General features: G+C 42.1%; 1 protein-coding gene and 2 pseudogenes across 3 annotated transcripts in view; all 3 read left to right on the forward strand.

The window, feature by feature from the left end:
- The window catches only part of BTNL8 (butyrophilin like 8), a 45,919-nt gene extending 38,652 nt beyond the window's left edge, over positions 1 to 7,267 (forward strand). For 2 of the 3 annotated variants that reach the window (XM_024247272.2, XM_024247273.2), the window contains 5 exons: positions 3,868 to 3,981; positions 4,710 to 4,730; positions 5,276 to 5,302; positions 5,595 to 5,621; positions 6,261 to 7,267. In XM_024247272.2, the coding sequence (XP_024103040.1) occupies positions 3,868 to 3,981; positions 4,710 to 4,730; positions 5,276 to 5,302; positions 5,595 to 5,621; positions 6,261 to 6,901 (830 nt within the window). In that variant the 3' untranslated portion in view covers positions 6,902 to 7,267. The remainder of the gene's footprint in view (positions 1 to 3,867; positions 3,982 to 4,709; positions 4,731 to 5,275; positions 5,303 to 5,594; positions 5,622 to 6,260) is intronic. The other variant, XM_054556684.1, reaches the window with a different exon arrangement.
- On the forward strand, positions 2,099 to 2,269 carry LOC112133421 (small ribosomal subunit protein uS14-like; annotated as a pseudogene).
- On the forward strand, positions 7,033 to 8,654 carry LOC100435131 (protein FAM136A-like; annotated as a pseudogene).
- The last annotated feature ends 7,302 nt before the right edge of the window (positions 8,655 to 15,956 follow it).

Below are 15,956 nucleotides of genomic sequence, written 5' to 3' on the forward strand. Positions count from 1 at the left end.
AATTAGTATGTTCATTATGGAAAACAGTATGGAGATTTCTCAAAAAATTAAGAACAAAACTACCATAGATCCAGCAATCAAAGTACTGAGTATATCCAAAAGAAAGAAAATCAACATATTGAAGAAATCTGCACTCCTATGTTTATTTTACCACTATTCACAATAGCTAAGATATGGCATCAACCTGTTTATTAACAAATTAATGAAAAGCAAATATGATGTAAATACAAAATAGAATATTATTCAGTAATAAAAAGAGTGAAATCCTATTATTTGCAACAACATGGATGAACTTAGAAGACACTATGTTAAGTACATTAAACCATACATGATCTCACCTGTAAGTGGAATCCAATAAATGTATCTCATAGAGGTAGAGAATCTAGAAGACATTAAGTAAATTAAGCAGACACAGAAATACAAATACCATATGATCTCACCCATATATGGAATCCAAAAAGTTTATCTCATAGAAGTAGAGAAGTAGGGGTTACCAGAGACTGCTGGAGCTGGGGATAGGGTAGAGGGAGGAATGGAGAAAGATTGGCCAATGCATAGAAAGTTACGATTAGATAGGAAGAAAATGTTCTGGTGTCCTGTAGCATAGCAGAGTGACTACGGTTAACAAGAATGTACAGTATATTTGAGAATAGCTAGAAGAGAGGATTTTGAATGTTCTCACCACAAAGACATGACAAGTGTTTGAGGTGATGGAAATGATCATTACACAATGTATACATGTATCACATCACATTGTACCACACAAATATGTACAGTTACTATGAGGCAATTAAAATTCTTTTAAAAAGCTGATCTCATAGAAGTAGAAAGTGGAATAGTGGTTACTAGAGGCTGGTAAGGGTAGAGGGATTGCAGGGGATGAGGAGAGGTTGATCAGGTACAAAATTACATTTAAATAGCAGCAATAAGTTCCAGTCTTCTATTGCACAGTAGGGTAACTATAATTACCAATAACATATTACATATCTCAAAATAGCTAGAAAAGAGGATTTTGAATGTTCTCACCTTAAAGAAATGATTAATGTTTTAGGTGATACCTTAATTTGATCATTACATATTGTACACATATATCAAAACACCATTTTGTACCCTGTAAATATGAACAATTATTACATCAGTACAAAGTAAAATAAAACTGAAAAATTGAACACAAATAAAGGAAATATATTCCATGTTCAGAGACTGGAAGAATTAGCATTGTGAAAATGTTCATACTACCCAAAGCTATCTACAGATTCAATACAATCTCTCTCAAGATTCTAATGTCACTTTTCACAGATAAAGAAAAAAGCAATCCTTAAATTCATATGGAACCACAAAAGATCTCAAATAGCCAAAGCAATCTTGAGCAAAAATAACAAAGTTAGAGTCACTATACTCTGATTTCAAAATATAAAGTGATTATAATTAAAATGTCCTGGGGCTGGCACAAAAGCAGACACATCACTCAATGGAACAGGATGGAAAGTTTAGAAATACACCCACGTGTTCATGAACAATTGATTTTTGAAAAAGGTGCGAAGAACACAGGATGAAGAAAGGACAGTCTCTTCAATAAACGATATTGAAACAAGTGGATATCCACATACACATGTGTGAAATTGAACCCTTATCTCACACCATGTACAAAAACAAACCCAAATTAGATTAAAAAGTTAAATGTAAGACCTGCAACTATAAAACTGCTAGAAGAAAATATATGGGCAAAGCTCCATGACATTGATCTTGGCAATAATTTTTTTGAATATGACATAAAAAGCATAGACAACAGAAGCAAAAATAGACAAATGGGATTACATCAAACTAAAAAGCTTCTGTACAGCAAAGAAAACAGTTAACAAGGTGAAGGACGACCCACAGAGTGAGAGAAAATATTTGCAAACCAAACAGCTGATAGGGGGTTAATATCCAAAATGTATAAGAAATTCAGACAGCTCAATAGCAAGAAAACAAATAACCTGATCTTAAAAAAGGACCTGAACAAACATTTCTCAAAATTACATTTAAGTGGACAACAGGGAGAGTGTAGGCTTGTGCTAACTCTCTTCTTTCACCTAGTTGCACTCCTGAGAGCAAGATGGGTCACCAGCAGCTGTACTGGAGCTACTCATGAAAATTTGGTCAGGGTTCTTGCTCTTGTCGAGTCTGCTCAAACCGGCACGGTCTGATCCGGAAATACGGCCTCAATATGTGCCGGCAGTGTTTCCATCAGTACACAAAGGATATAGGTTTCATTAAGTTGAACTAAGTAATCTTCCTTGAATGGATTATCCAAGGCATCTACGCAATGAAAAACCATGATAGCTCTTTGTACATAAAATAAACATTAATAAATAAATAAATAAATGGACAACAGGTACATGAAGAAATGCTCAGCATCTCTAATCATTGTGGGAACGCAAATTAAACCACAATGAGATATCACCTTACACCTCTTTGAATGGCTATTATCAAAAAGATTAAAGATAAGTGTTGGCAAGGATGCTGAGAAAAGGAACTCTTATACATTATTGGTGGGAATGTAAATTAGTATGGCCATTATGGAAAACAGTATGGAGTTTTCTCAAAAAACTAAAAATAGAACTACTCTGTGATTCAGCAGTCCTACTTGTGGGACTATATGAAAATGGATTGTAATCAATATGTTGATGGAATAGCTGTATTACTCACAATTGCTAAATTCAGTCTAAGTGTCCATCATCAGATGAATGGATAAAGAAAACGTGATCTATAAATACAATGGAATACAATATTTCGCCTTTAAAAAAGGATGGACATTTTGTCGTTTGCAACTCCGAGGATAAACCTGAAGGACATTATGCTAAGTGAAGTAAGCCAAGCACAGAAAGATGAATCTCTCGTGATCTGATATATGTCAAAACTAAAAAAGTTGAACTCATAACAATAGAGAGTAGAATGTTACCAGAGGCTGGGGCAGAGGGCAAGAGAGGATGGGGAGTTGTTGGTCAAAGGGTGCAAAGATTGAGATAGACAAGAGGAATATGTTTTGAAGTCTACTGAAGAACAGGGTGACTGTAGTCAATAATAATATATTGTATATTTCAGAATAACAGAAAGAATAAAATTTAAATGTCTCACCATAAAAACGATAAGTGAGGGAGATGATGGATGTCTTAATTAGCTTGATTTAATCATTCCACATTGTAGGCATGTATCAAAGAGTCACACTGTACCCATTAATATGTATGTGATTTGTCAATTTAAATAATAGTAATAAAAGGAGGGAAGAGATAGTTTTTCAGACAAGATGCAAATATTTTAAGACATCAGTTCTCTCTGAATTGATCTATAGATTCAATACAATTCCATTCAAAATCTCAGCAGAATTTTCTTAGAACTTGACAAGTCAATACAAAAATTTATGTCACAGAGCAAATGGCCATGATTGCCAAGGCACAACTGAGTAAGAAGTGAGGAAACTTAGTCTAGTTTATACCAAGACATATCCCGGAACTGTGGTGATTAAGCCACTCAAAATTATTGGCACAAAAGTGGACAAGTAGACAAACAGCACAGAGCAGAGAGCCCAGAAACAAATCCAAACCTAAACAGACAGCTTATTGAGTCAGAGGTGATGCTGCGTGTATCAGTGTGTAAAGGAAGGTCCATTCAATAAATGTTGGCACAGTCGTTATCTGTTGAGAAGAAAATTAAATAGAACCACTACCTCATTTTATAACAAAAGTACAATCAAAGTTAAGCCTATAGGAGAATTTATAGAAACCTATTTCTTCCATTGTGGGGAACAAAGTGAGTCCTTAAAGAAGAATTGAATTGTGTCCTTTGTTCACCAATAACTAAAATGTCTGTGGGATTGTTTTGCAGATACCTTTTTCAAGCCTATATCATGGCACCTGGCTACCAAAGTACTGGGAATACTCTGCTGTGGCCTATTTTTTGGCATTGTTGGACTGAAGATTTTCTTCTCCAAATTCCAGGGTAAGTGAGAGAGAGAAGCATGGGCCGGTGCCTTATTCATGGTTCCAGCAGGGACAGGATCAGAGATGCTCCCACATCCCAGCTGCTTCTCTTCCTTTAGTCCTAGCCTCCAGGGGCCCAGGCCCAAAAAAGTAAACATCCTTCTTTAGGGTATTCTAACATCTCTTCCTCTGGAAATATCAACTATGACAGGCCCTTGCTACTTCATTTAGGTCAAATAATAAGGGGATGAGTGATTTTCAGTACCTATAGAGAGAGCTTGGATAATTTTCCATGCACACCACCAAGACTCCTATTAAAAAGTTTTAATGTGGTGAACGAATTCATAAAGGAGGAAGCAAAAGTGACTGACAATAAGATAAAATTATATTCAGTCTCAATAAGACTTTTCACCCCCAAAACCAATTTCCTCCTCCTTGGGAGTGACACTTCCCATTGAGGATGAGGCCACCCCCACCTCCCCTCCCAGCCGCCTTCTCCCATCTCCATCCCCACCTCCACAGCATCCCAGCTATTGTCCCTCTCCTTAGCATGCACCTTCCTCCTGATCTCTTGCTCCACCCCAGAGAGCTACACTCTGTGCAGGGGCTGGGGAGCACATATAAGTGTCCTAGGAGAGGCCCTGCCCTTCACACCTGCAGCTCGTCCCACCTGTGCAAGGAGCCAGCGTCATGTTTGTACCTTGCACACTCCTGTGTCCACCACTGAATATACTGTTTCTGTTTCAGGGAAACTCCAGGCGGAATTGGGTAAGTGTGTGTCATGTCCTGAGCCTCCCACACATGGTTCTCCCGAGTCCCTCCCTGATCCACAGTTTGAGCCTCTGGACGACCCTGGCTCCAGGCTGGACAGGAAGCACAGGCAGGTGGAGGAGAGCAGCTGCCTGGCTCTCTCCATCCACTGCTCACGAGCTGCCCCTCGGATATCTGGAGGGCTTAGGATAGGCCCCAGGGCCTGGAAGTCCCCACAAATTGTCTGTGCCTGTTGCCCGTTGGTTTGCTCTGTGTGTGGTGGGGGGAGGTGTTGATCATGAGCTCTGAGGGTGCGTGGGCCACAGTGAGAAACCTGAGAAAAATTTGTGGGTGATCCTCGACCTCCCCTGGCCTGATGCTTTGAGACTTTATCCAGTTCTGTATCAACCACTAAATAGTCTGCTTTTTGTTGCATGGAAACTCCAGGATAAACTGGGTGAGAGTGTTATCACTCGCAGGGATTCCCTCCCACACCCTCCCTGGGCCCCCGCTCTGTGATGTCAGCCTCTTATGTGTTTTTTGTTTTTGTTTTTGTTTTTCAGCCTGGAGAAGAAAGCACGGCCAGGCAGGTAAAAGAAAATATTCCTCTTCACACATTTATGACTCCTTTCCAAGTCTCTCGTTTATGGATTTTTATATCCTGAGGCCCATGGGTCCCTGCAGAGCCAAGCTTGTGATGGGAACTCTGAAACTGCAGATTCTGGGGGAGGTGCATTTTGTAGAGAAGCCCCATAGCCTTCTTCAGATCTCTGGAGAGCCCACAACACTCAAAAAGTGTCCTAATCCTTGGTTTCTCCCTTCTCCCTGCGCCTTGTTTCCTACGCGAGCACTGAACTGCCTGCTCTGTCTGCTTGCTTTCAGAATTGAGAGACGCCCGGAAACACGCAGGTACCAACACCTGAGCAGGTGACGGTGGGACAGAATCTCAGGTGGACATGAGAGGGGGAACTGAACAGGGACAGATACGGGAACACAGAGTGATGCTGAGATCCATCCTGCCTGCAGATGGAGAAACTGGATGCTTGATCGCCCCCAAGGGTGCAGTGCCCCCAGACACACTTCTTCCCCTTGGTCTAGAAGGGGAGAAGACAGGGGTTGGGTAAACGGGAGACAGGGGGGGTCTTTGGCACAGTTTCAGGGGATTGAGGGCACTAGTGACTGGTCAGGGGTCTGAGCTGAGGGGAAGGAAGTAAAGTCAGGCAGAAAATTCTGAGTGGGAGGAAGTTAGATAGTGGGGTCCCTCCAGCTCTTATGAATCAAATAGTTTCATGTATGAAGGGACAGTGGCAGGGTTGGGTGATATGCCGAGATTGGGACGTCATATTGAGACATATCTAGACATTGATGAGTCCTCCAGGCTGCACTGGTGATGAGAGGACCTGAAAGGCAGTGTCTGAGGGAGGCTCAGTTCTGGGGCCTCACCTACGCCACCCAGAGCCAGTCTGCAGTGGGAGGGTCGACCTCTTGTTCCAGCCCAGATTTCCTCTTCAGTAACTCATGCTTCCTCTCTCCCCCACCACACCCCAGTGGAGGTGACTCTGGATCCAGAGACGGCTCACCCGCAGCTCTGCGTTTCTAATCTGAAAACTGTAACCCATAGAAAAGCTCCCCAGGATGTGCCTCAATCTGAGAAGAGATTTACAAGGAAGAGTGTGGTGGCTTCTCAGAGTTTCCAAGCAGGGAAACATTACTGGGAGGTGGACGGGGGACACAATAAAAGGTGGCGCGTGGGAGTGTGCCGGGATGATGTGGACAGGAGGAAGAAGTACGTGACTTTGTCTCCCGATCATGGGTACTGGGTCCTCAGACTGAATGAAGAACATTTGTATTTCACATTAAATCCCCGTTTTATCAGCCTCTTCCCCAGGACCCCACCTACACAAATAGGGGTCTTCCTGGACTACGAGTGTGGGACCATCTCCTTCTTCAACATAAATGACCAGTCCCTTATTTATACCCTGACAGGTCGGTTTGAAGGCTTATTGAGGCCCTACATTGAGTATCCGGCCCATAATGAGCAAAATGGAACTCCCATAGTCATCTGCCCAGTCACGCAGGAATCAGAGAGAGAGGCCTCTTGGCAAAGGGCCTCTACAATCCCAGAGACAAGCAACAGTGAGTCCTCCTCACAGGCAACCACACCCTTCCTCCCCAGGGGTGATGTGTAGGATGAATCACACCCCACATTCTTCTTTAGGGATACTAAGATTTCTCTCCCAGATCCAAAGTCCCGCAGCGGCCGGCCAAGGTGGCTTCCAGATGAAGGGGGATTGGCCTGTCCACATGGGAGTCAGGGGTCATGGCTGCCCTGAGTTGGGAGGGAAGAAGGCTGACATTACATTTAATTTGCTCTCACTCCATCTGGCTAAGTGATCTTGAAATACTCACCACCTCTCAGGTGAGTAACTGTCAGGAATTCCCATCTCACAGGCTGTGGTGTAGATTAAGTAGACAAGGAATGTGAATAATGCTTAGATCTTATTGATGACAGAGTGTATCCTAATGGTTTGTTCATTATATTACACTTTCAATAAGGTCTTTGCTTGTTTATTTCACATGAATTTATTGTTCCCTACTTCAGATCACCCACGAAACAGGCATCTGCTCTGTGCCAGAGCCAAGAAATCACAGGGAAGGCGGCATTTCCATTGCATTCTATAGAGCCCGCATTACTTTCATACCAAAACCAGACAAGGACATTACAAGAAAAGAAAGGAAAACTACACGTCCATATCCCCCATGAACTTAGACACAAATATTCTAATTAAAATTTTAGCAAACTGAATCCAGCAATACACTCAAAGAATAATACATCACTACTAAATGTGGTTTTTCTCGTATGTGGCTTAATATTCAAATATCAACCAGTTTAATCAACCACATTAACAAACTGAAAAAGAAAACTATACAATCATTTCAATAGATGCAGGAAAAAATTACACCTGTGAGCTTCTTTGCTCATGACAAGCACATGAAAAGATACTCAACATCATAGTAATTGAGAAAATTCAAATTAAAACAATGAGATACCATTCCTACCTACTGGAGTGGTAATAAAATTACACGGAATGATCATACCCAGTGTTGGCCAGAATGTGCAGAAACTGAAACTCACACCTTGCTGATAGGAATGTAAAAGAGCGTAAAAATGTAAAAACTATTTTGGAAAACTGTTTGGCAGTTTCTTTAAAAGTAAACAGTCACCTAATGTATGGTCCAACCATCCCACTCTTAAGAATTCACCAAGAGAAAAGGAACTGCATGTCTTGACAAAGCCTTGTACCTCAATATTCATAGAAGCCTCATTCAGAATAGTTGAAAGGTGGAGACAGCCCAGATACTCACAACAGATGAGCAGATAAACAAACCGTGGTGCATCCACGCATCAGGCGCTCCGTGACAGTCAAAAATCAACTCTTTGGGCAGGCAGTGAAGGGTTGTCACACAGCAGCTGTGGGTGCAGGAGGTGGTGGACTCCTTGGTGAAGAGTCTGGACAGAGAGAATATCCAGAAGATCCAGGTGAGCAGCCTAAGGCTCAGCCAAGGTGTGGCCAAGGTGAAAGACCAGAAAGGCGAAGGCTCCCGGCCTCCCAGGTGGCCTCATGTTCCGGTGCAGTGCCAGCTGTTGTGAGGACAGCCAGGCATCCACGCAGCAGGTGCAGCAGTGCACTGAGCACTGCCATGTGCTTCTGGCTCAAGCCTAGGCCTTGGTGACCAGCGAGCTGGAGAAGTTCCATGACCGCCTGGCCTGGTGCATCACGCATTGCTACGACAAAGCTGAAGATTCAAGCAGGGAGTAAGGAGCTTCAGGTGAAGCAACCACTGGATGGCTGAGTGACCAAGGGTGTGGATGACCACTTACACCTCATCCCGACTATGAACAAGGAGATGAAGGAGTCTCTCTTATCCTCTGGGAAATAAAAGTCTTTGCTGGTGGCCATCAGAGCTGAGGGCAAGAATATATAAATTTTTTAAAGGAATGGGAATTTTAGTCTTTTAAGCAAAGTTTATGAAGGAAGAAATTAAGAATGGCAACAAGTGAAAGGCATATGTCACTTGCCTCTGCACACCGGGTCTTTTATGTTTCTGTCCTAAAAAGTGAAATGAAAAAAACTAGTGCTAAATGGGGTCAGGGATATTCCAGGAGAGGGTTTTAGACCTCATGTTTCATGTGGCAGCAGGGATCTCTCTTGTAACAAGCCAGAGCCCTCCACGGTACCAAATTCTTCTTGCTCCACAGGGACCACCAGGCTGGCAGGTTAGATCTGATGGCGTTTGTGGAGAGGTGTTTCTGTTTGTTGCCACATCCTGTTTCCCAAAGAGTCACCACACCATTTCCCATAAGCTGTCAAACAAAATCCATGAGGTCACTAACTTGAGAAAAAAAGTTTTCTGGGTCTTTGTTTTCTTGATTTTGTGTAATGTATACATGGAATAAAAGTTGATTTTAAGATGTGGAATTGGGAGGGAGAGTAGTTGGGATAAGAACTTTGAAAGTTTCCTTGTGGATACCCTTTCTGCCCATCAAGATGTGGATGTGCAGTTCTTCTGCAAATTATGACACACTGCAAATTATTACACACTGCATCTTTCAGCCTGGAGACCATGCAAAAAACACAAAAGTCAACACAAGAGGCAAACACAAGAGGTTACACTAATTGTGGGAAGCAGAGCTTCCCTCTTACTGGCTAGTAGGCCTTGAGGCTGCCTGGAGCAAAATGACAAGACAATCTTACAGCAGCACTTTCCCCCTCAAAAAGAAGGGGGTTTTGACTGTGATATATATTGGTATCCTGGAATGAATAGTAAAAGAGTAGCTGTTGGCTACTTGCTTATAAGAGAGTTATGATGCACTGAAGTTGGAAAAACCTGGTTCTCATAGAACAGAATACAATGAAAGCCTAAACCCAGCGTTTCTTACTTAGCCCCCTGAATTAACAATTGAGACAAACCCATGGAAACAGGAAGAAAGGGAGGGAGAAAAATAAGCAACTTGGGCTGGGATGAGCTGTGACTCCTTTAGAGCAAACTAGGGCAGCCTCCTATTACCAAATACTGTATTCGCCTGGGGCCTTTGCAGCATGCAGTTTTCCTGCCCCAGCATGGCATCTTACTGTTTTAATAGCAAACTCATTGTATTTTCACCAACTTATTACTTGAAATGATAATATATCCTGTCCATTTGCTGTTTTCAGGCTGTGATATATTTCAGGCTGTGATATATTTAAAACCAAAACCTAGTGGTTTGGTTTTAAAACTAAATGAAGTTTAATTTCCTTCACCCCCCAAAAATGAACTATTCATGCACACAACATTGATGGAGCTCAAAAATAATTACTCCCAGTGAAACAAGGTAGACAAAAAAAGAATACAGTCTATGTGATTCCATGTATATGAAACTCTAGAGAATGCAAACTAATCTACAGTGAGAAAGCACATCAGTGGTTGCTTGGAGGGGAGGGAGGGGTGGAAGGAAGGCACGAGGATGCTTTTGGAAGTGAAAGTATATTCACTATCTCGATTGTCACTTTGGTGGTGATGGATTATGGACATATTAATAAATCAAATATAATCAAATTAAACACTTTAAATGTGTACAGTTTATTTTATGTCAACTATCCCTTAATACAGCTGCTTTAAAAATATTAAACACCACCACCACCAATAGCCAACAGCTATTGGGTCAGAGATATTGCAGGAGAGTGTTTTAGACCTTATGTTTCATGTGGCCAGTGCTTGTCCTGGCAGCAGGGATCTGCCTTGTAACAAACCAGAGCCCTCCACGGTACCAAATTCTTCTTACTACACAGGGACCACCAGGCTGGACAGAGAGAACATCCAGAAGATCCAGGTGAGCAGCCCGAGGCCCAGCCAAGGTGTGGCCAAGGTGAAAGACCAGAAAGGCAAAGCCTCCTGGCCTTCGAACCTCATCCTTTGAGTGCTATGCCCACATTTAAATATACATGCTTTATTTTAAAGAGCAGTTCTAGGTCCATAGAAAAGTCACATGGAAAGTACAAAGAGTTCCCACATACCCTCTGCCCACACCGGTGCATAGCTCTCCCTACTGTCCACATCCCACCAAGACGGAACATTGTAACTATCAGTAAACCTATGTTAACACCTCATTATCACCCAAAGTCTGCAGCTGACATTTGTGTTCACTCTTGGTGTCGTACATTCCATGGGTTTTGGCAAATGGATAACGACATGGATCTATCATCACTGCATCACATAGATGCTTTCTTTGCCCTAAAAATCCTCTGTGCTCTGCTATTATTCATGCTTCCCTCACCACTAACCTCTGGCAACCACTTGTCTTTTTACTGTTTCCAGAGTTTTGCCTTTTCTGGAATGTCATATAGTTGGAATCATACAATACGTGGTCTTTTTAGATTGTTTTCTTTCACTTTATAATATAAACACTCACATTTTTAAAATCACAGTGATATGCCTGATACACTACTATTGGTTTATTGATTTTATGTAATGTCCAAGTCTGTAGGTACTCAGGTACCTGAGTATAGACAGTGTCAAGAGGAGGAGAGGGATGTGCTTCTTAATGCAGCATTTGCTGAGTGAGAAGAGGTGACCACTCCAGGAGCTGCCAATGTTCAATCCCTTCTGGCCTTAGCCCAGGGAGCTTGAGGGTGATTGAAGTGGAAATCCACAGGGTCTTCCACAGTCCCTTCTCCCCAGAGCTGGTAGAGTGTGTCTTAAAGCAGCTGTAGATGGAATACTACTTGGTTAAAAAGAAGGAACAAACTATTGATACATGCAACATTTTGGATGTATCTTGAAGGCAGTATATTCAGTGAAAAAAGTCCATCTCACCAAGTTACATAGTATATGACTCCATTTATATAACATTCTCAAAAATCACAAAATTATAGAGAGGAAGAAAAATAAGTGGTTTCCAGGAATTAGGAAAGGGGGAAAGGGTGTGTGTTTTAGTCTGTTTTCACACTGCTATAAAGAACTACCTGAGACTGGGTAACTTATAAAGAAAAGAGGTTTAATTGACTCAGTTCTGCATGGCTGGGGAAGCCCAGGAAACTTACAATCATGGCAAAAGGCAAAAGGGAAGCAAAGCACGTCCTACATGGTGGCAGGAAAGAAAGAGAACAACGCGGGACCTGCCGCACGCTTTTAAACCATCAGATGTTGTGGAACTCACTCACTATCATGAGAACAGCATGGCGGAACTACACCCATGACCCAATCACCTTACACCAGGTCCCTCTTTTAACACATGGGGATTATAATTTGACATGAGATTTGGGTGGGGACACAGAGCCACACCATATCAGAGTGATTTATAGATGCACATTGAGGGAGGTCTTCAATAGTGATGGAATAGTATGTTTTTTCCTTGAGACAGAGTCTCGCTTTATCTCCCAGGCTGGAGTGCAGTGGTTTAAGCATAGCTCACTGCAGCCTCGAATTCCCAGGCTTGAATGATCTTCTCACCTCATCCTCCTGAGTAGCTGGGACCACAGGCATGTGCCACCATGCCCTGCTACTTTTTTGACTTTTATTTTTAGTAGAGATGAGGTTTCCCTGTGTTGCCCAGGCTGGTCTCAAACTCTTGGGCTCAAGGGATCCTCCTGCCTCAGCCTCCCAAAGTGCTGGGATTACAGGTTTGAGCCACTGTGCTTGTTCTGGAACAGTATCTTCTTTATGATGGTGGTTACTTGAATTTATATATCTAATAAAATTGCACAGAACTACATGAATGTGTGTACACACACACACACACACAAATGAATGCATGTAAAAACTGGTAACATGTGAATTAGGCCTGGAGTCTAGTTAACATATTTATATCAATATCAATCTCCTGGTTTTGATATTGTGCCATAGCAAAGCTACATAAGATGTTGCCATTGCCTTAATTTTAAAAAATTGTTACCACTGGAGAAAGCTTGGTGAAGGGTACTCAAGACTCAACAATTTTTGCAATTTCCTGGAAGTTTATATGACTGTTTCAAAATAAAACAAAAATTTGTAAAGCAGCTTTAAAAAAACAACATTTATTTCAAAATGAAGTTGGGTTGTCGAAATAAATAAATGTGTGTGAAACAGAGTTTCAGAGATTCAACTGGTATCAGCCCACATCAAATGACAATGAAACAGAAGACTTAAAAAAATTTTTGTAGCTTCGAGTATCAGAACAACTATCTTTAACAAATCAAAATTGAATGATGCCATTAGCTGTGCCATCCAAAGTAAATAAGGACTAAAATCATGAATAAGAAAACCTGGAATAATAGGTGATAAAGCTAACATTAATGTAACATGGTAGTCAGACTAGAAACAATAAGTGCCAATATAACGAATTCCCCCGCAAAACATCCCCACCACCAAGTTAGTTTTCATTATAAAGATGATTAAAACAAACTAAAGCAGCCACGGACAGGAACACCAGGCCCAGTGGCTGCTGCTCAGGCTCAGGCCCAAGCTGATGTGTCAGAGGTCAAATCTTTGCAACATGGGCTTTTAGAAGCTCTGGAGAGCCTGCCTCCTGGTGCAGCCGTCTGAGCTTCCCACCTTAGGACAGCAGTGGGAAGCAGGATGGTGGGGCCCAAATCAGGAGCTAAGTCCCCCTACTGTGCCTGGGGAAGGATGCAAGCCTCCTGAGGCACCTCAGGGAGAGGAGGCAGAGTGGGTTGTAGTCGATGAGCTGAGTCTGGGGGCCAGAGGGACAGAGGGAGCTGAGGGTCTAGGAGCACGTCGTGAGTGGCAGAGATGCTGGCAGGTTCCCTGTGTGTTTTTCAGGGAGTAATAAATACAAGCCCAGAAACTACCAGAAGACAGGCATTAGAGATATGAGGATGGACTGCTGTGAACTGTCTAGGAACAAAATAGCTGAGAGGGCACTGTGAAAGGAGGTGTCAGAAAATTAACTTCTGAAAGGAAAGGAGAGAGGGCTAGGAAGGCCTTGGGCAGCCAAGTTCACACAGAGACTTGTGTGTGTGTGTGTGTGTGTGTGTGTGTGTGTGTGTGATGTAAGGAGAAAGGAGGAAAGAAGTGGGGGTAAAAGTAAAATTTTCTGAGCTATTCTGCGGTCTTTTTCTCTTACATGACCAAAATAGGAAGAAAAAGAAAATAAAATGAAAGAAAAAACAAAAAAAAATCACACACAAATAAGGAGCAGCAATGTCACTCCCACGTGAAACCTGACTTCACATCCCAGATCTGCTTGGGATGTAGAAGTCCATTTGACTGTTAAAAATGTATTTTTATCAAAGTGATGCAAACTAATATTTAAAGGAGTTTTTAGGTCCGGTGCGGTGGCTCACGTCTATAATCCTAGAACTTTGGGAGGCCAGGTGGGTGGACGGCTTGAGCCCAGGGGTTCAAGACCAGCCTGGGCAACATGGCAAAACCCTGTCTCTACAAAAAATACAAAAGATTAGCAAGGTGGGTGGTGCATGCCTGTGCACCCAGCTACTCGTGAGGCTGACCAGGAGGATTGTTTGAGCCTGGGAGGTTGAGGCTGCAGTGAGCTGAGATCACACCACTGCACTCCAGCCTGGGTGACAAAGAGAGACCCTGTCTCAAAACAAACAAACAAACAAACAGAATCCGCCCCCTGCCACAAAAAATCAAAACCATGATTTTTAAAAGGCATTGTAATAAAAAGCAATAGTACCCCAATGCCCTACTACTGTGTCCCTTTCCAACCCACCCCAGTGTTGTCCCCACAGGGAAAACTTTATGGCTTCTCTTTTTGGTTGTTTTTCCTTATGGCTAAGTTACTTGTTTCTTCTTCTGGCATTTTATTTTATTTATTTATTTATATATTTAATTTTTTTTTTTTTGAGACAGAGTCTCGCTCTGTCCCGCAAGCTGGAGTGCAGTGGTGCAATCTCGACTCACTGCAACCTCCACCTCCCAGGTTCAAGTTATTCTCCTGTCTCAGCCTCCTGAGGAGCTGGGACTGCAGGCACCGCCACCACACCCAGCTAGGCTAATTTTTGTATTTTTAGTAGAGACAGATTTTCACCATGTTGGCCAGGCTGGTCTCAAACTCCTGACCTCAGGTGATCTACCCGCCTCAGCCTCCCCAAAAGTGCTGGGATTACAGGCACAAGCCACTGCACTCAGCTATTTTGTTTTATTTTTAATTGACAAAAATTGTATATATCTGTTGTGTATAAGATGTTGTATTGAAATATGTATGCAGTGTGGAATGGCTATAAACAGCTAATCAACATATGCATTACATCACATACTTATCTTTTTTTGTGATGAGAACACATGAAATCTATTGTTTCAGTAATTTTCAAGAATACAATACATTGTTATTAACTATAGTCACCAGGTTGTACAATAGATCTCTTAAACGAATTCCTCCTAACTCAAACTTTTTACCTTTTGACCAACATTTCCCCAAACTTCCCACATACTCAGCCCCTGGTGACCACCATGCTATTTTTTACTTCTGTTAGTTCAACTTGTCTAGACTCTACATATACATAAGTCATGCAGTATTTCTTTTTCTGGGCCTGGCTTATTTATCTTAATATAATGTCCTCCAGGTTTATCTATGTTGTCACAAATAACAGGATTTTCTTCTTTTTTAAAGGTTCATACTACTTCATTGTGTATCTATATATATACATAGTGTCTACCCACACATACATACACAAACACAATGTTGAATATTTTCTTTAGAGAAATGTTTATGTATATATACAATATTTTCTTTTTCTTTCCTTTTTTTTTTTTTGAGACAGATTTTCACTCTTGTTGGCCAGGCTGGAGTACAATGGCACAATCTCGGCTCACCGCAACCTCCGCCTCCTGGGTTCAAGCGATTCTCCTGCCTCAGCCTCCCAAGTAGCTGGGATAACAGGCATGGGCCACCACGCCCGGCTAACGCCTGTAATCCCAGCACTTTTGGAGGCTGAGGCAGGTAGATCATCTGAGGTCAGGAGTTCGAGACCAGCCTGGCCAACATGGTGAAACCCCATCTCTACTAAAAATACAACATTTTCTTTATCCCTTTATCTGTTTACGGACGCCTGGGTTGATTCCATTTCTTGGCTGTTGTGGATAATGCTGCAATGTACATGGCAGTGCAGATATCTCCTCAGTGTACCAATTTAAATTCCTTTGCATATACACCCAGGAGTAGGATTACTGAATCATAAGGTGGTCATATTTTTAATTTTGGGGAGAATCTCCGTGCTGTTTTCGATAATGACTGTACTAATT

Source organism: Pongo abelii, chromosome 4, assembly GCF_028885655.2.
Source record: "Pongo abelii isolate AG06213 chromosome 4, NHGRI_mPonAbe1-v2.0_pri, whole genome shotgun sequence".
NCBI classification, from domain to species: Eukaryota; Metazoa; Chordata; class Mammalia; order Primates; family Hominidae; genus Pongo; species Pongo abelii.